Genomic DNA, 20,492 nt, shown 5'->3' with positions numbered 1-20,492 from the left:
ACAGTCGATTATAGGCAGGTCTTTCAATTGCTGGAGGATGGGGGCCCATAACCCCCACTGAGTTCAAGGTTCAACTGTATTTGGTCTTGTGATTCCTATATTTATGTATGAAACAAAAACTTACTAAATTAGTACCTTAAATAAAGTGTGATTAAAGGATAAAAATGAGACCAGAAACTAAAAGGCTCCTCTGCCTGCACATTCTTAACACCTTCTTTTAAACAACTCCTGGTTGAAAGGTGAATGGAATTTCTGAAAAATAGTGATAAAGAAGATGTTTCATATCATAATCCATGGGGTATTTAAATAATAATTAATAGAAAAATCATGACTACATTTATCAATAAAAATCAAAGAGGCTTCTGGCATGATACAATGGTGAGGTCTAGGGACCTGCATATCAGTTTTTAAGTAACTGGTGAAATTTATTTTAAAATCTCTGAAAATTTTCCAAGGACATACTTCAAATGAAGAAACATTTACACAAGAAAATCTATTAAGATTCAGAAAGAATGAAAGACTATTATATTTGAACTAAGAACCGTTCCTTTCCACCCTCCCTTTCTCAGTTCAACAAGATGACAATCTGCTCTAGTCTGGGGGAAGTGAGGGAGGGGACCAAGGAATAACTGCAAACAAGCATGAGAGAATTTGGAAGGTAATGGAAATATTTTCTAATTCTCTATTGTGATTGTTGCCCAACTCTATAAATTTACTAAAAGTCGCTGAATTTTATATTTACAATGGGTGAATCTTATGGTATTTAAATTATACCCCAATAAAGCTGTTAAAAAAAAAATCAAAAGAGATTTTGTACAACTCTACGCAAATAAATTTGAAAACCCAGACAAAATGATTAATTTCTGAGAAAAATACAACTTACTAAAATTGATCCCAGGACAGGTAAAAAGGTTAAACTGATCAATTTCCACAAAGAAGAAAACTAAAAAAAATCACAGGCCGAGATATTTTCACAGGGAAATTAATATCAATGAAAACGTAGTAAATAAAATATCAACAGACAATGCACAATGAAAAAGCTGGATTTATAACTGGAATCCAAAGATAGTGTAATATCAGGAAACCTGTTAATATAGCTCACCATCTTAATGTATTTAAGAGCAAACATCAAATAATCACTGGTATAGATGCTGAAAAAGCTGTTGGCAAAATTCAACAAGGAGCGGGCAAGCAACCATTCCTAATAAAACCTCGTGAGAAAACAGTAATGTGTGGATACTTAACAGTATAAAATATATACCTCAGTCTAAAAGCTAGCATCTTAATTAATTCAGAAACAGGCACTGACACCAAGATCAGGAAATGCTTGCTATTATTTCACACTGTTCTGGACGTAGTAACCAATTCAATTTTAAAAAAGAAATTACACTGATGAACATAGATGCAAAAATCCTTAACAAAATTCTAGCAAACAGAATCCAACAACATATTAAAAAAATCATACACCATGACCAAGTGGGCTTTATCCCAGGAATGCAAGGATTCTTTAATATCCGCAAATCAATCAATGTAATACACCACATTAACAAATTGAAAGATAAAAACCACATGATTATCTCAATAGATGCAGAGAAAGCCTTTGACAAAATTCAACACTCATTTATGATTAAAACTCTCCAAAAAGCAGGAATAGAAGGAATATACCTCAACATAATAAAAGCTATATATGACAAACCCACAGCAAGCATCACCCTCAATGGTGAAATATTGAAAGCATTTCCCCTGAAATCAGGAACAAGACAAGGGTGCCCACTCTCACCACTACTATTCAACATAGTGTTGGAAGTTTTGGCCACAGCAATCAGAGCAGAAAAAGAAGTAAAAGGAATCCAGATAGGAAAAGAAGAAGTGAAACTCGCACTGTTTGCAGATGACATGATCCTCTACATAGAAAACCCTAAAGACTCTACCAGAAAATTACTAGAGCTAATCAATGAATATAGTAAAGTTGCAGGATATAAAATTAACACACAGAAATCCCTTGCATTCCTATATACTAACAATGAAAAAACAGAAAGAGAAATTAAGGAAACAATACCATTCACCATTGCAACAAAAAGAATAAGATACTTAGGAGTATATCTACCTAAAGAAACAAAAGACCTATACATAGAAAACTATAAAACACTGATGAAAGAAATCAAAGAGGACACAAACAGATGGAGAAACATAACTGTGTTCGTGGATTGGAAGAATCAATATTGTCAAAATGGCTATTCTACCCAAAGCAATCTATAGATTCAATGCAATCCCTATCAAGCTACCAACGGTATTCTTCACAGAACTAGAACAAATAATTTCAAAATTTGTATGGAAATACAAAAAACCTCGAATAGCCAAAGTAATCTTGAGAAAGAAGAATGGAACTGGAGGAATCAACCTGCCTGACTTCAGACTCTACTACAAAGCCACAGTCATCAAGACAGTATGGTACTGGCACAAAGACAGAAATATAGATCAATGGAACAGAATAGAAAGCCCAGAGATAAATCCACGAACCTATGAACACCTTATCTTCGACAAAGGAGGCAAGGATATACAATGGAAAAAAGACAACCTCTTTAACAAGTGGTGCTGGGAAAACTGGTCAACCACTTGTAAAAGAATGAAACTAGAACACTTTCTAACACCATACACAAAAATAAACTCAAAATGGATTAAAGATCTAAATGTAAGACCAGAAACTATAAAACTCCTAGAGGAGAACATAGGCAAAACACTCTCCAACATAAATCACAGCAAGATCCTCTATGACCCACCTCCCAGAATATTGGAAATAAAAGCAAAACTAAACAAATGGGACCTAATGAAACTTAAAAGCTTTTGTACTACAAAGGAAACTATAAGTAAGGTGAAAAGACAGCCCTCAGATTGGGAGAAAATAATAGCAAATGAAGAAACAGACAAAGGATTAATCTCAAAAATATACAAGCAACCCTTGAAGCTCAATTCCAGAAAAATAAATGACCCAATCAAAAAATGGGCCAAAGAACTAAACAGACATTTCTCCAAAGAAGACATACAGATGGCTAACAAACACATGAAAAGATGCTCAACATCACTCATTATTAGAGAAATGCAAATCAAAACCACAATGAGGTACCATTACACGCCAGTCAGGATGGCTGCTATCCATAAGTCTACAAGCAATAAATGCTGGAGAGGGTGTGGAAAAAAGGGAACCCTCTTACACTGTTGGTGGGAATGCAAACTAGTACAGCCACTATGGAAAACAGTGTGGAGATTTCTTAAAAAACTGGAAATAGAACTGCCATATGACCCAGCAATCCCACTTCTGGGCATACACACTGAGGAAACCAGATCTGAAAGAGACACGTGCACCCCAATGTTCATCGCAGCACTGTTTATAATAGCCAGGACATGGAAGCAACCTAGATGCCCATCAGCAGACGAATGGATGAGGAAGCTGTGGTACATATACACCATGGAATATTACTCAGCCATTAAAAAGAATGCATTTGAACCAGTCCTAATGAGATGGATGAAACTGGAGCCCCTTATACAGAGTGAAGTAAGCCAGAAAGATAAAGAACATTACAGCATACTAACACATATATATGGAATTTAGAAAGATGGTAATAATAACCCTATATGCAAAACAGAAAAAGAGACACAGAAGTACAGAACAGACTTTTGAACTCTGTGGGAGAATGCGAGGGTGGGATATTTCAAAAGAACAGCATGTATACTATCTATGGTGAAACAGATCACCAGCCCAGGTGGGATGCATGAGACAAGTGCTTGGGCCTGGTTCACTGGGAAGACCCAGAAGAATCGGGTGGAGAGGGAGGTGGGAGGGGGGATCGGGATGGGGAATACGTGTAAATCTATGGCTGATTCATATCAATGTATGACAAAACCCACTGAAATGTTGTGAAGTAATTAGCCTCCAACTAAAAAAAAAAAAAAAAAAGAAATTAATTACAGTCACAGGCGTTGTTAAAGGAAAAACGAGACTATATGTGTTTGCAGAAGACATGATGGTTTACCTGGAAAGTTCCAGAAAATCACTCATAAAACTAACTCAAAGTATAAACAAATTTAGCAAAGTAGCAGGATATAAAACTAATATGCAAAAAAAATAGCACTTATATACCCCAAAGAGTAACCAATTAAAGATGAAATGGAAAGAAAATGTCATTTATAATCACAATAAAAGAAAATATCAGAGATGATCTTAACTAGAAATGTTCAAAACCTACATAAGAAGACTATATATGAAAGCTATACGAGTAAACCTTAACAGAAAGATGCCCCTTGTTTTTGTCTAGAATGTCTAGACATCATCAACCTGTCATTTTCAGAGTTAATGTGATCACAAAGTATCAATGAAACTTTCTTACAGAGCTAGACAATTTGGTTAAAAAAATTCATATTGAGAAGTAAACACCCAAGAATAGTTAAGAAAACAATGAAGATGAAGATACTAGTCCCACCAGATACAAAAACACACAAGATAACTTTGTATAATTAAAACTACGTGGGTTTCTCTGGTGATCAAGTGGCTAAGACTCTGCCTCCCAATACAGGGGTTTGATCCCTGGTTCCGGAAGACCCCAGATACCACAGAGCCAATAAGCCTGTGTGCTGCGACAAGAGAAACCACTGCAATCGAAGCCTGGACACTGCAATGAAGAGTCGCCCCCTCCTGCCACCACTAGAGAAAGCCTGGATGCAGCCAAAAATAGATAAGTAAGTCTTTAAATAAAAAATGTGGCAATGGTGCATTGACACATCTATAAGCTATAAAGAAAGTCCAGAAATAGACTCAAATACGTATAGAAATCTAGTATATGAGTGGAAGTTAATCTCAAATTACTGAGGCAAGATGGCATTAAAAAAAATAAAGGATAGATATTTGGAAAAATATAACATTCAATCCATTGTTCCAACACCATATGTGTGAATAAACTTCAAATGAATTGGAGATCTAAAGGTAAAAAAAAAAAACTATATAAATACTAGCAGAAAGCATAAACGAATTCCTCTAACCTGGGCTTTGCATAGGACATAAATCCAGATCCGATAAAATAAAATTAATAATAAATAATAAAATATATTATTTTATTATTATTAAAATAAATAAAATAAAATCAATAATTTTAATAATTAATAAATTTGACTATATAACATGTTTAAAATTTTTTTCATGGCAAGAAACAACTATAAGAAAAGTCAAAAGACAAATGACAAACTGGAAGAAAACGTATGCAACATAACTGCTTGGAAGAAATGTTCAAGGCAGTGTTCACGGAGTGCCTACACGGGTAGGTGGTGGAGGCACGAGACAGTGAGATAAACAGCAGTCCTGCGCGTCCTCACAGCTACAGACACATGCCGCAGGGCCGAGACACACGGAATAAACGAGGATTTAATTTCCACTGTGACATGCTATGACGTAAAAGTGCAGGACCGCATTCCTGTGTAAAGACCTATCAGATGCTCATGTAAACAAAAACTAAAGAATTCTAAATAATAAATTATCCACATATATTGTGAAATTATACCATTTTCAGAGTCAGAAAACTGAGGTGCTACAAATTCTTTGATTCGAGAATGTTTTTCCTTGTGATCTTCAGTTGCTGAAACAAAAGCACATGAAAAATTAAGTTGAAGAAGAGAAAATTTGGCATGCTTATTTACTATAGTAGTTTATAATAATTTAAACCCAACTGTTCAACTGACCAAATCAGATTATAATCCATATATATAAAAATGTAAAGATTATAGATAAAGATTACATATGTATAACAATTTTATAATACCCACAAATATTCAGGTCCTCTGTCCTATCCATGCCCTCTTAAAAGTTTTCACATTCCATGTAATTCACACAGTGGCTATGGAGAACAATATGGAAGTGCCTCAAAAAAGCTAAAAATAGAACTACCATATGACCCAACAATGCCACTTCTGAGTACTTATCCAAAAAATAAAAATAAAAACACTATTTCAAAAAGATACATGCACCCCCATATTCACTGCAGCATTATTTACAATAGCCAAGACACTGAAAGAAACTAAGTGTCCATCAATGGGTGAAAAAAGAAAATGTGGTTCACATACGCAATGGAACATTATTCAGCCATAAAAAGAATACACTCTTAACATTTATGACAACATGGATGGACGTTGAGGGCATTATGCTAAGTGAAATGGGTCAGACGAAGACACATACTGTACCATCACACTTATATGTGGTGTGTAAAGAACAAATGATAGCTAAGCTCATAGATTTAGAGAACAGGGGTGGTTGCCAAAGGCTGAGGTGGGGGCACAATGAGTGAAGGAAGTTAAAAAGTACAAACTATCAATTATAAAATGAGTAAGTCATGGGGATGTAACATAGAGAATGTTGATTATAGTTAGTACTTTGTTACTATTGTTCAGTTGCTAACTGTCAGGCTCTTCGCAACTCCAAGGACTGCAGCAGGTCAGGTTTCCCTGTCCTTCACTATCTCCCTAAGTTTGCTCAGATTCATGTCCATTGAGCCGGTGATGCTATCTCTAACCATCTCATCCTCTGCCACCCTCTTCTTTTGTATTCAATCATTCCCAGCACGAGTCTTCTCCAATGAGTTGGCTCTTTGCATCAGGTGGCCAAAGTATTGGAGCTTCAGTTTCAGCACCAGTCCTTCCAATGAACATTCAGGATTTATTTCCTTTAGGATTGACTGGTTTGATCTTGCAATACAAGGGACTCTCAATCAAGAGTCTTCTCCAGCACCACAGTTAGAAAGCATCAGTTCTTTGGTGGTTGCCTTCTTTATGGTCCAGCTCTCACATGTGTATGTGACTACTGGAAAAACTATAGCTTTAACAATATGGATCTTTGTCAGCAAAGGGATGTCTTTGCTTTTTAATATGCTGTCTAGGTCTGTCACAGCTGTCCTCACAAGTAGCAAGCATCTTTTAATTTCAAGGCTGCAATCACTGTGTGCAGTGATTTTGGAGCCCAAGAAAAGAAAATCTGTCACTGCTTCCCCTTTTCCCCTTTCTATTTGCCATGAAGTGATCAGACTGGATGCCATAATCTTAGTTTTCTGATGTTGAGTTTTAAGCCACCTTTTTCACTCTTCTCCTTCACCCCCATCAAGAGGCTTTTTAGTTCCTCTTCACTTTCTGCCATTAGAGTGGAATAATTTATATATCTGAGGTTGTTGATGTTTCTCCTGGCAGTTTTGATTCCAGCTTGTGCTGCATCCAGCCTGGCATTTTACATGATGTACGCTGCATATAAGTTAAATAAGCAGGGTGACAATAAACAGCCTTGATGTACTCCTTTCCCAATTCTGAACCAGTCCTTTATTCCATGTCCAGTTCTAACTGTTGCTTCTTGACCTGCATACAGGTTTCTCAGAGAAAAGGAAGGTAGTCTGGTATTCCCATCTCTTTAAGAATTTTCCACAGTTTGTTAAGATCCAGACAGTCAAAGGCATTTGCATAGTCAATGAGGCAGAAGTAGATGTTTTGCTGGAATTCCCTTGCTGTCTCTATGATGCAGTGAATGTTGGAAATTTGGTCTCTTGTTCCTCTGCCTTTTCTAAGCCCAGCTTATACAGTTAGTAATACTTTCAAATACTGCATATTTGAAAGCTGCTAAGAGAGTAAATCTTAAAACTTTTCATCACAAGAAAAAAACGGTAACTGTGTATGAAGATGGATATTAACTAGACTTATTGTGGTGATCATTTTGCAATACATACCTATAGCAAATCATGTTGTACACCTGAAACTAACATAATGTTATATGTCAATTATACCTCAGTATAATAAGTATATATCAAAAGTGATTTGCAATTTTTAAGTTATGCTCCACTTATAATTATTATCAAATATTGACCATATTCCCTGTCGTGTACAATATATCCTTGTAGTTTATTTTGTCCCTCCTCCCGTCCTTGTCCCTGACAGTAACCACGAGTTTCCTCTCTATCAGTAATGCTGGGTTTTCTGTTGTTGTTATGTTCAATAGTTTATTTTTTAGACTCCTCATATAAGTGACATTATATAGTATTTGTCTTTCTCTGACCTATTTCACTTAGTTCATCCATGTTGTTGGAAATAGCAAATTTTCATTCTATTTTATGACTGAGTAGTACTCCTATATGCATACCACATATTCTTTATCTATTTTCATCTGTTGATGGACACTTATTGCTATGAAAAATGGGATACATGTATCTTTTCCAATTACTGTTTTGGGGATCTTTTACGGATATATACACCCATGAGTGGAATTGCTTGCTCATATGGTAATTTTATTTTTAGTTTTTGAGAAACCTCTATACTGGTTGCCATAGGGCCTGCACCAATTTAAATTCCCACCGGCAGTGTAAGAAGGTTCCCTTTTCTACACCTTTTCACAGGTATTTATTATTTGTAGTCTTATACCAAGGGAACATTTCATGCAAAGATAGGCTCAATAAAGGACATAAATGCTAAGGACCTAACAGAAGCAGAAGATATTAAGAAGAGGTGGCAAGAATACACAGAAGAACTGTACAAAAAAGTTCTTCACAACCCAGATAATCACAGTGGTGTGATCACTCACCTAGAGCCACACATCCTGGAATGTGAACTCAAGTGGGCCTTAGAAAGCATCACTACGAAAAAGCTAGTGGAGGTGATGGAAATCCAGTTGAGCTATTTCAAATCCTACACGATGATGCTGTGAAAATACTGCATTCAATATGCCAGCAAATTTGGAAAATTCAGCAGTGGCCACAGGACTGGAAAAGGTCAATTTTCATTCCAATCCCAAAGAAAGGCAGTGCCAAAGAATGCTCAAACTATCGCACAATTGCACTCATCTCACACGCTAGTAAAGTAATGCTCAAAATTCTCCAAGCCAGGATTCAGCTATATGTGAACCGTGAACTTCCAGATGTTCAAGCTGGTTTTAGAAAAGGCAGAGGAACCAGAGATCAAATTGCCAACATCTGCTGGATCACTGAAAAAGTAGGAGAGTTCCAGAAAAACATCTATTTCTGCTTTATTGACTACACCAAAACCTTTGACCATGTGGATCACAATAAACTGTGGAAAATTCTGAAAGAGATGAGAATACCAGACCACCTGGCCTGCCTCTTTAGAAACCTGTATGCAGGTCAGGAAGCAACAGTTAGAACTGGACATGAAACAATAGACTGATTCCAAATACGACAAGGAGTAGGTCAAGGCTGTATATTGTCACCCTGCTTATTTAACTTATATGCAGAGTACATCATGAGAAACGCTGGGCTGGAGGAAGCATAAGCTGGAATCAAGATTGCCGGGAGAAATATCAATAACCTCAGATATACAGATGACACCACCCTTATGGCAGAAAGTGAAGAAGAATTAAAGAGGTTCTTGATGAAAGTTAAAGAGGAGAGTGAAAAAGTTGGCTTAAAGCTCAACATTCAGAAAACTAAGATCATGGCATCCGGTCCCATCATGTCATGGCAAATAGATGGGAAAACAGTGGAAACAGTGGCTGACTTTATTTTTCTGGGCTCCAAAATCACTGCAGATGGTGATTGCAGCCATGAAATTAAAAGATGCTTACTCCTTGGAAGGAAAGTTATGACCAACCTAGACAGCATATTGAAAAGCAGAGACATTACTTTGTCAACAAAGGTCTGTCTAGTCAAGGCTGTGGTTTTTCCCAGTGGTCATGTATGGATGTGAGAGTTGGACAGTGAAGAAAGCTGAGCGCTGAAGAATTGATGCTTTTGAACTGTGGTGTTGGAGAAGACTCTTGAGTCCTTTGGACTGCAAGGAGATCCAACCAGTCCATCCTAAAGGAGATCAGTCCTGGGTGTTCATTGAAAGGACTGATGCTGAAGCTGAAACTCTAATTGTTTGGCCACCTGATGTGAAGAGCTAACTCATTGGAAAAGACCCTGATGCTGGGAGGGATTGGGGGCAGGAGAAGAAGGGGACAACAGAGGATGAGATGGTTGGATGGCATCACCGACTCAATGGACATGGGTTTGGGTAAACTCCAGGAGTTGGTGATGGACAGGGAGGCCTGGCGTGCTGCAGTTCATGGGGTCGCAAAGAGTCGGGCATGACTGAGCGACTGAATTGAACTGAACTTGTGGTGACAGCCATTCTGACAGGTGTGAGATGATATCTCATTATAGTTTTATCTATTTTTAAACAGTTATTTGGCTGTTTCAAGGCCTTAGCTGGTGCACACAGGATTGTCAATCTTCACTGCAGCACATGGAATCTTTAGTTGTTGCATGTGGGATATAGTTCCCTGACCCAGTATTGAAACCTGGCCCCCTGCATTGGGAGCACAAAGTCTTAGACACTGGATCACCAGGGAAGTCCCTCATTATAGTTTTAATTTGCATTTCTCTGATGATTAATGATGTTGAACATATTTTCATGTTCCAGTTGGGCATTTATCTGTATGTCTTCTTTGGAAAGATGTATGTTCAGGTCGTCTGCCCATTTTTTAATCATGTTGTCTTTTTGATCTTGAGTTGTATGAGCTGTTTATATATTTTGGATAATAATTTCTCATAGGTCATTTCATTTGCCAATTTTTGTCCCATTCCACAGGTTGTCTTTTGATTTTGTCAATGGTTTCCTTTGCTGTGTGTGCAAAAACTTTTAAATTTAATTAGGTCCCACTTATTTTTGCTTTTTTAAATTTTTTAAATTATTTTTTATTTTTATTTATTTATTTATTTATTTATTTTATTTTATTTATTTATTTTTTTAATTTTTGCTTTTATCTCCTTCGATTTAGGAGAAAGATCCAAAAGAAAATTTTGCTATTTATGTCAAAGAATGTTCTACATAGGTTTTCTAGGAGTTTCATGGTTTCTAGCCTTACATTTATGTCTTTAATCATTCTGAGTTTATTTTTGCCATATGGATGGACTTGAGTGGCATTATACTAAGTGAAATAAGTCAGACAGAAAAAAACAAATGCTGCATATAATTTATATGTGGACTCTGCAAAACAGAATAGACTAGTGAATGTAACGAAAAGGAAACAGACTCGCAGATATAGAAAACAAAGTAGTGGCTACCAATGGGGAGAAGGAAGTGGGAAGGGCAACTTAGGGAGAAGAGACGAAAAGACACAAGCTGTTATGTATAAAATAAGCCAGAAGGATATTATATAGTAGTATAACACAGGGAATATAGCCAACAATATCTATAAATGGAGCATAACCTTTAAAAGGTGTGATCACTCTGCTGTATATCTGTAACATATAATAATACATCAACTATACTTCAACAAAAAGGGGACATAACCACTGATACAGCAGGCTTTAAAAGATAAAATTATTCTATAAGTGGATGTTGAAACTACAACAATATTAAAAAATATTCTCTAATTGGCTACAGGATTATGTATGCACAATCAGATATTTGGAACATATGTTTGATGGTATGTTAGATATATGAGCTCATGACTATTATAGTTCTTAGTTTCTTTTATCAGTATGGTCTATATTTATGTGTATGCTTAAAAAATATTGGACACCTACTATGTGCTACATAGTTTATAAATATATCTAGCCTCCTGTCAGGTAGGAGTGTATGAGTCATTTTTCAGAAGAGAAATATGAAAAAGGCATAAATGACTCATTTTTTAAAAAAAATTAGCCTTCGAATCCAGATTTTTCTGTTTCCAAAGCTACAGTAATTCATATATACATTGATTGTACATATAATTTATATTTATTTAAAAATAACAAATTTAAATATGAGAATAATTTTGAAACAATCATACTGCCCTGTGAAATGAATATCTACTCTAAAAGCAACTGTCTTAAAGAAGGCCAGAATTCCCTAAAGAAGATAACTGGACACTCTAATTATGATTGCCTGAAAGCTAACTCGTTGCCAAGCAGAGCCTCCGGCTCCACCCGAGCAGGAAGCCTGGACTGAGGCCCTGGGCGGCTGCAGAGCAAATCCTACCACCTGCCCAGGCAGGGAAGCAGGTGAGCAGCACCCCCCAACAGGGGAGCGTGGCCCTGGGCCCACCAGACCAGAATGCCCTAAAAGTGACCCTGGGGAGCCTCCGAGCCCAGCACCACATCCCAAATTAAATATAGTAACTATGTGAGGTGATGGATGTGTTAACTAGTCTAATGGTGAAAATCATTTTGCAATACATACAAGTACCAAATCACCCAATTGTACACCTTAAACTTAGTGTTACATGTCAATTACAACTCAATAACTGGGGGGAAATGAGCACTCACAAGTATTTGTACATAAAGCGACTTAACATTTTTTAATTAAATGGATATTAATACAATCTCTCTGAAAAGGCTGCAACAAACTGTTTTCACGTTTGTATGTGATCATTTCACATTTTAACGAATCTACCATCTTACCTGGTTCACTTCCCAGGTTCACTTCCTCATCTGACAAAACTAACCTAAAATAAAACAGAAAAATGGAAACATTTTGGTTAAAATACATTGGGAAATCATACTCTACAAACAGTTCTGTATGGCTTAACAGAGTTTTTTTTAACTGAGGAGGCAGTTGTCTGGCAGATCTCCTAAAATGCGAGACAAATCTTCTCTAGAGCTACATAGACTGTAAAAGTAGCCTTTCACCTCTTATTCTTTAAATGCACACATACTGAGTGTTGACTGAAGCACCAGGTACCACGTCCAGCATGCTGAGCGCTGTGTGAAATACTACACACACAGAGCATCCGTCAGCAAAGCCATCAAGTAGGAAGTTTAGTTTCCAAGCATTAAAAGGTTTTTGCTCAAGAATTCTTGGCAAGTAAAGTATTGGGAGGTTGGGGTTGACGCATACACACTGCTGTATTTAAAACAGATAACCAACAAAGACTTACTGTTTAAAAAATTAAAAATTTTAAAAAAGAGATTAAAAAAAAAGAGTACTTTGGAACTACAGGGAATGAACAACTGTAGAAAAAATGCAGTACTCTATTTTGAACAAGAATTTGATGTTTACAAAATAAGGCACATTTGGCTAAAAGATTCTCGACCAAAACTAATTTTGGAAAGTGTTATTATCTATCTGCTATAATAATGTAAAAAAATGAGATAAAGAAAGTTTTATCTTTTTTTTTTTTTTGGCTGTACCGAGCAGCATGTGGGATCTTAGTTCCCAGACCGGGGATGGAACTCACGCACCCTGCATTGGAAGCACAGAGTCTTAGCCACTGGATCGCCAGAAAAGTCCCGAGAACCATTTTTCATTATTCTTGCGGCATAAACTCACAACTCTAGTGTTGGGTTTTTGTAAAACAAGCCTTTAAAGACACTTAAAAGCAATACAGTGTTTATTTGCAAATACCACAGAAATAAACCTACAGAACAAATAGTTTGATATGGAATGAAATTTTCAATGATGGTATACATAGATTGTGTTTTAAACATTTTGGACAGAAGAGAGGGTGAGTTACTTTGGAACCTGTTAGTTAACCTGAAAGGTAGCTTTCATAATGCTGAAGATTCAGGAGAAGATTCTGAATAAAACTTTCATAAAATGTGATAACAAATACAGTTACTAAATTAATAAACAATGTACAATTTAAAGTCTCAATATATGTAACTAAGTTAATATATTTAATTTATATCTATACATTTGATTACTTAATCTATATTCTAAAACATCTGTATATCCAAGGTGGTAAAAAAAAAATTTGTTTGGAGATCCCCCTAGAGAAAAGGGTGAAATGCCTATATTTCAGATCACCTTTCACTCAACAATACAGTGTTGTCATTGTTTGGGCCTATTTCTGGGTTCATCATTACACTCAGTGCAATCTAGTTAAAATGACAAGTGGCGGGTCTGCAAGGAAAACAAAGGTAACATGTAACTAACGGGAAACAGGTGACATGAAGGATGAGCACAGAAGGGCCTCCATCTCTAGGAACCAATCCCAGTCCCCTCGATGATGTTGTCTGGGAGATAAACTGTCACCAGCTTCCATCTCGTAGCTACCAACACCTATCTCTTTATTTTTCAAGCTGTCCCTTCTGGGACTCACTAGAGACAGGCTCTGAGTACAAGACCCAGTCTCCTGCACTAAATAATTTGGGGTTATCACCCAATTATTCTATACTCCTATCACCAACTTTGCCTCCGAAACTGGGGTTAGGGGGTAAGTTTCAGAGCAAATGTCTAACGTTAGCTGGAAAAATGACATAGAAGTATTCAGTATTTGGTAAACCAGAGAAGAAACAACTCTTTCCAAAGACATAATACAATGGTATCCAGAACTTCCCAGCACGATCTGTAACTTCTGTCTGCTTACCTACTGAGGTTTTCAGGGAGAGAACTGTCTTCTCTTTGTCCCTCCCTGTGGTCTTCAGTAAGCGTCATTGGAGAGTCTTGTAGTTGCTAAGCATAAGAAATTTAGTGTTAAGTAGGTGGAAGGAATCTTTTTCTCTCTTTGTGCAAACAAAAATGAGAATAAAAATTCTAAAGAACAATATAAAACAGGAAGAGCTCCGCAGTGAAGAGTGGGAGACGTGTGCTGATATAATTTGAGCCGAGTCTTGTGTCCTTTGTATCCTGGCTGGCCGTGGCCACGACATACACTGTGGACTCGTCACAGGGCCCACCACGCCAAGATATGCCACAGAAGACCTCACTCTGTTGCTAGCCAGCACTGTCACGCTAAAGATTTTCAACTTCAAGTCTGAGCTGAAATTGGATATGAAAGTTGCCTAAATACACAGTATGTTATCCAGTAAAACATTAACATAGAAAAGTAAAAAGCCAAAACACACATACAACAACAACAATAACCCCCAAATCTATCAGATTGGAAGATGCTATGTCAGGACCTGACTTAAAAATCTACACCAAGCCCCAGTAACATACGGTTATAGGATATGAACCCATCACAAACATCACATCCAGCTTAGGCAAACTTAACATTTTCAAGCTCTACTGAAAATAAAGCAGAATGATTAGTTCAAAGGAACTGAAACGTAGCCAACTAGAACGGAAGAGATGATTAACACGGTGCATCTCAGCTGGATAAGCCACGCACACAGAAAGTTGACAGGAAGAGTATGTTTCACATGTAGGTGTTATGGAAAGAGCTGATCTAATTCGGTACGCCTCAGCAGCAATCACACATACATAATGGCCAAAACTGGCATAATGGTACCATGGATCACATCTATGACCTAAGTGTAAAAGGAAAGCAACAAGACTAACTCCTAAAATTGTCAGGTAGGTAATGTGGTCATATTTGAAAACACATGACCGCTTTCCATCACCTGTTCCTCTTTCCATTACCTTCTCTTTTTGCATTTTAATTTTCCTTTCACTTTTTCTTTTATTCCCCTCTCCCCCAATCTACTAATATCATGAGCCCACCAGTAGTGTGTCCACGTATTTGTCTAGTGCTGCTGGTAGCATTTGGAATCTGGGAACTTCATAAAAATGATTGGCTGAAAGAGTATGGAAAAATGATTCCCAGTGTTTTGTAATTTTGAAATTAGGCTTAGCAAAAAGCAGTCTCAAAGTTATCATCCAGATGAAGTGTCATATATCTAAGAAAAGAGCACTGAAAGGAAGGTACCTTGAGAGCTACAAAGTCATATGGATGAAGGCCTACACAGGGCCCGTGAACCTGGGACATCATTCGAGCTGTTTTCTCCCAGAATCCAAGCAGTGTTCTCTGCAGAGAAAGAAAAGGCGACACTACAGTCCTGCTTCCTCTCCTCTTTTCAGGGCTACTTTTCCTCACTGTCGTAGACAAATAGTTGTTGTCAAGTAACAAGAAGCAGGGTCTACAATCCACTTCCAGGTCTGGGGAACCAGGAAGCTCTGCAGACAGTACCTCTGCACAGGGCCGGCACTGTGTCTGCGTGAAACGTCCCCTGTGTGCATACAGTACTGACGCACACCCGGAGCCGGCCAGGGAGTACTGCAGCCAAGAGAATGAAGCTGGCAGAGTAGAACGCCTTCCGAGGAATCCAGGAGGAAAATGGTCAAAGCACCAAAATACCATATTTGCATCAGAGCTATATGTGTAAACTTTTATGCTGGTAAGCCTGTGCAAGCCTTTATTAATTGGAGTGAAATAATTTGTACCATTAAATTTGGACTTTCATTTAGGGTTCAAGAAAGACTTGTCAAAAAAAAATGTGTTATCAAGCTAACTCAAGTAACTGAACATTTTCCTCACTGCTTCAAGGCTCCCGTTCAAAGTGAGTGGGTGAGTGGGAAGGACAAAGGAGAGCTGGGCTAACAGCTGCAGAGTTTCCGGTGTATGCTACACAGATTACCATGTACTTTGATTCTCAAGTGTCACTTGTCTTGATTCTTAAATTCCACAGAATTGAACTGAATTAGGTAGATTCCTTAAAAACAGCATTGAATGCCATCTCCTTTAGTTTATTACTATTCTCCTATGCAAAAGTTTATTCTATTTTGCAACTGACTGATAAAAATCAGTAACTGTTACCTGTTAATATCTAACTTACTTATTGTATGCTATTCATGTGTGACTTGGAATAAAGTAAGCACAAATGAGACTTCTGAGATTACAGTGGGATGGAATGGGGATTTGGCAGAACTGAACCTAAGACTTAGAAAACCTAAGTTTTTAAGCCCAACACTACCATTTCCTTTAAGTCTCATTTAATTTTCACTTTCCTCATCCACCAATGATAGAAAAGTGTTAAACTTTTGGGTCACAGCATCTCTGTTTCAAATGAAATTGTGTGTAAAACTAGTTCAAAGTGGAGCATCTCTGAATGAACCGGGCTAAGAGGCCTTGAATCCTGACTCCTCTCAAGCTCCAAAATGCCTGTCTGTCTCTCCTTTCTAGGACATCAAAGGGAATAACGTGAAGTCATGGGAGTAGGTAATCACTAAGGTCTTTTCCAGTCTAGTATTCTATGATTCTGAATGTCATAACCTTAGTAAGTCAAGTTTGACAAAATCAAAGGAATCTGATAAATTATACAATTTTTTTGCACCCTTTAGACAACTTTTAAAAAGGAATCTCACCACTCATTGTTTTACTGCAAGGACATGCTGACGATGGAGGTGGGTACCTGGTAGGTAGCGAGTGAGTGAGACAACATATTGCAGCGACTAGCTCCAAGTAAATCCACTTTCTGACAAACATCCATCTTTAACTTGTCAAAAGAAGTTTTGCTATTTCTCACTTGAGTCTGTACCTGCAACCACGAAAACGTAACTTATTAATACTTCTAATATAGAAATAAATGTACCACACAGCTTCATGATACATGTTTTCAGACACATGAAATTGTAACAAAGAAGATTCTCCTTCCCTGAATTAGTATTTCATGATTCATTGAAAAGATTTTGGGTCTACAGCCATACCATCCTGAACGCGCCTGATCTCGTCTGAAAAGATTTTGGCTATTTTTGGTAACTGAGGGAGATTCTTTCCACCAGGTATCTTTATGCCGAGAAACTATGTGATCAAAGACAGAAAAAAAAGTATATAGCTAAGAAGAAAAAACAGATTCCAAGTAAAAAGAAACATCCAAAACTACTGATAGATAATATTTAGCTAAGAAAGAGTAGAAGAATAAATGGAAAGGGGGCCCAGTTAAAGTGTGGTAAAGCGTTAATAATAGTTCTGAATCATACAGATGTATTTCTGAACTTAAATACAGGCTTATATTTCTTACACATAAGGTGAGTCATTTGTCAGTAAGTCATGTGAATACTCAACTTTAAATGTACTCATTCATTCATTCAATGAATACTTAAAAGCTATATGCTATGTGCCAGGCACTGCTCAAGGAACAGGGATACTGTGGTGAACAATGTTCTTCGCCACCATCCCTGAGTGAGGGGGCACAGGAAAAAAAGGAAGTAAATAAATAAATAAGATGATCTCAAGTCACAAAGATAGCATATGCATGAAACAGAACTGAGTGACAACTTTTGGTAAGATGGTCAGCAAAGCCATTGGTGAGCTCAATGCATGATGTCTGAACTGGGACAGGAAGACAATGAACGGATGAGTGGACCATGCTAAGACCCCGAGGAAAGCCTGCTAGACCCGGGAAAAGGAAAGACAAGTTCTACGTAAGAGGGGGTGTCTGCAGAAAGGGAAGGAATGGGGGAGAGCACATCCCTTCCTGAAGCACAGACAGTAAGTATGAGGTGTGGCTGCACAGGGCCCGGGAACGCAGTGTGCAGGACTGTTTGGGTCTAGATGGGAGGTGTGGGTCCTACTCTTTGTTTGTTTAATTGAAGTGAAATTCACATAACGTGCACTTAACCATTTAAAACTGTACAATTCAGTGACCCCAGTACACTCACAGTGCTATGCAGCGCTCCCTGGGATCGCATCTGTCAAGGATTACAAAGGGGACAGAATGACAGGTTGCCTGAGGCCACGTGTCCACCTACTGCCCATGTCTCTTGGAGAAATCAATGAGGCAAAGCACTTGTAACAGTTAGTAGAAAGAGTCCATCTATATTAAATATAAGTATGAATTATTACAGCTACTTTAAATATTTATAAAATGGAGTGAGTACATTTTTAAAAAATATTTATTTGGCTGCACCAGGTCTTAGTCATGGCATGAGTGATCATTTAGTTCAGGCATGCAGCATGCAAACTCTTAGTAGCGGCATGTGGGATCTAGTTCCCTGACCAGGGATGGAACCCAGGCCCCTTGCATGGAGAGCATGGAGACTTAGCCCCTGGACCACCAGGGAAGTCCCAGAGTGAGTGAATTTTACTATTCATGTATGGTAAATTCAGGGGATACAATTTATAATAAGTAGATTATTTAGCTTATTTAACTTATATGCAGAGTACATCATATGAAATGCCAGGCTGGATGAAGCACAAGCTGGAATCAAGATTGCCGGGAGAAATAATCAAGAACCTCAGATACACAGATGACACCACCCTTATGGCAGAAAGCGAAGAACAACTAAAGAGCCCCTTAATGAAAGTTAAAGAGGAGAGTGAAAAAGTTGGCTTAAAGATCAACATTCAGAAAACTAAGATCATGGCATCCAGTCCCATCACTTCATGGCAAATAGATGGGGAAACAATGGAAACAGAGATTTTCTTGGGCTCCAAAATCACTGCAGATGGTGACTACAGCCAGGAAATTAAAAGACGCTTGCTCCTTGGCAGAAAAGCTATGACCAACCTAGACCCATATTAAAAAGCAGAGACATTACTTTGCCAACAAAGGTCTGTCTACTCAAAGCTATGGCTTTTCCAGTAGTCACATATGGATGTGAGAGTTGGACTATAAAGAAAGCTGAGTGCTGAAGAATTAATGCTTTTGAACTGGGGTGTTGGAGAAGACTCTGGAGAGTCCCTTGGACTGCAAGGCGATCCAACCAATCCATCCTAAAGGAAGTCAGTCCTGAATGTTCATTGGAAGGGCTGATGCTGAAGCTGAAACTCCAATCCTTTGGCCACCTGATGTGAAGAAATGACTCATTGAAAAGACCCTCATGCTGGGAAAGATTGAAGGCAGAAGCAGAAGGGGATGACAGAGGATGAGATGGTTGGATGGCATCACTAATGTGATGGACATGAGTTTGAGCAAGCTCTGGGAGTTGGTGATGGACAGGGAAGCCTGGTGTGCTGCAGTCCATGTGGTCGCAAAGAGTCGGACACGACTGAGTGACTGAACTAATATGTTCACACATATAGTTGCTTTAAAAGTTTGTGGTCAAACTTATGTATTGTGGCAGAATGAAAAATTTGGTAACCTTCACTTATAATTAATAATCATTTTACATGAGTTTTTACTCAAGTACTTTCCCTACTTAATGAATGATTTTCCTCCTGCAAACCACTCCTGAAAGCCCAGGTAAACAATATTTGAAAGGCAGTTATATCTATTATGCCAAATGGTAGGGGGAAAAAAAAAGTGTGTGACAACCTTTTGCATTTACTTCAACTGGCGATTTCCAAGCAACTTAAGAATTTGTAATATAACACATTTTCCAAAACTAGTCTGATATTTTATGCTCTTGATTAAGTTATTCTGTAGAGGTTCAAGAAAATTAAGTTATTCTGTAGAGGTTCAAGAAAATAAATAAAAAGGATGTATTTTCATACTTTTCGGAACTTTTCCACTTGTTTTAAGGTGTCTGGGTCCAGTTCTTGGGATACGTCTTTCATCCACAGCAGGGCTCCTCTGTATTCTGTGCGTGCCTGCTCCATCCGATTAATTGTCGTCAAGGTATCAGATACTGCCCTTTGGCTGAATGTTGCTACTTCTTGCTGAAGGCGAGACAGGGGAGTATACAGAGCCAATCTAGTGACAGAGAGGTAAAAATCAGAGGACTGTACATCCCACAAGCAAACTAAAGACAACCATAAAGCAGCATTTGCTCTCAAGATGAGTCTATAAACGGGAAATTATTAAGATGCCTAAGAAAATTAGAAAGCAATAAGGATCATACAGCTAACTTTGAATTGTTAACAAAGGTATGTTTATATTTCTCCTTTTTCTTATTTT

At 37.7% G+C, this 20,492-nt stretch overlaps 1 protein-coding gene across 1 annotated transcript in view; it reads right to left on the bottom strand.

The window, feature by feature from the left end:
• ICA1L (islet cell autoantigen 1 like) overlaps positions 1 to 20,492 on the bottom strand; it is a 38,843-nt gene that overhangs the window by 10,317 nt on the left and 8,034 nt on the right. Inside the window, exons 4-9 of the mRNA XM_061148991.1 lie at positions 20,090 to 20,288; positions 17,067 to 17,192; positions 15,584 to 15,682; positions 14,303 to 14,388; positions 12,396 to 12,439; positions 5,550 to 5,624 (exon numbers count right to left, since the gene is read on the bottom strand). Coding sequence (XP_061004974.1) covers positions 5,550 to 5,624; positions 12,396 to 12,439; positions 14,303 to 14,388; positions 15,584 to 15,682; positions 17,067 to 17,192; positions 20,090 to 20,288 — 629 coding nt within the window. The remainder of the gene's footprint in view (positions 1 to 5,549; positions 5,625 to 12,395; positions 12,440 to 14,302; positions 14,389 to 15,583; positions 15,683 to 17,066; positions 17,193 to 20,089; positions 20,289 to 20,492) is intronic.

This window comes from Dama dama, chromosome 8 (assembly GCF_033118175.1).
Source record: "Dama dama isolate Ldn47 chromosome 8, ASM3311817v1, whole genome shotgun sequence".
Lineage (NCBI taxonomy): Eukaryota > Metazoa > Chordata > Mammalia > Artiodactyla > Cervidae > Dama > Dama dama.
This window is presented reverse-complemented; position numbering and strand designations above follow the sequence as displayed.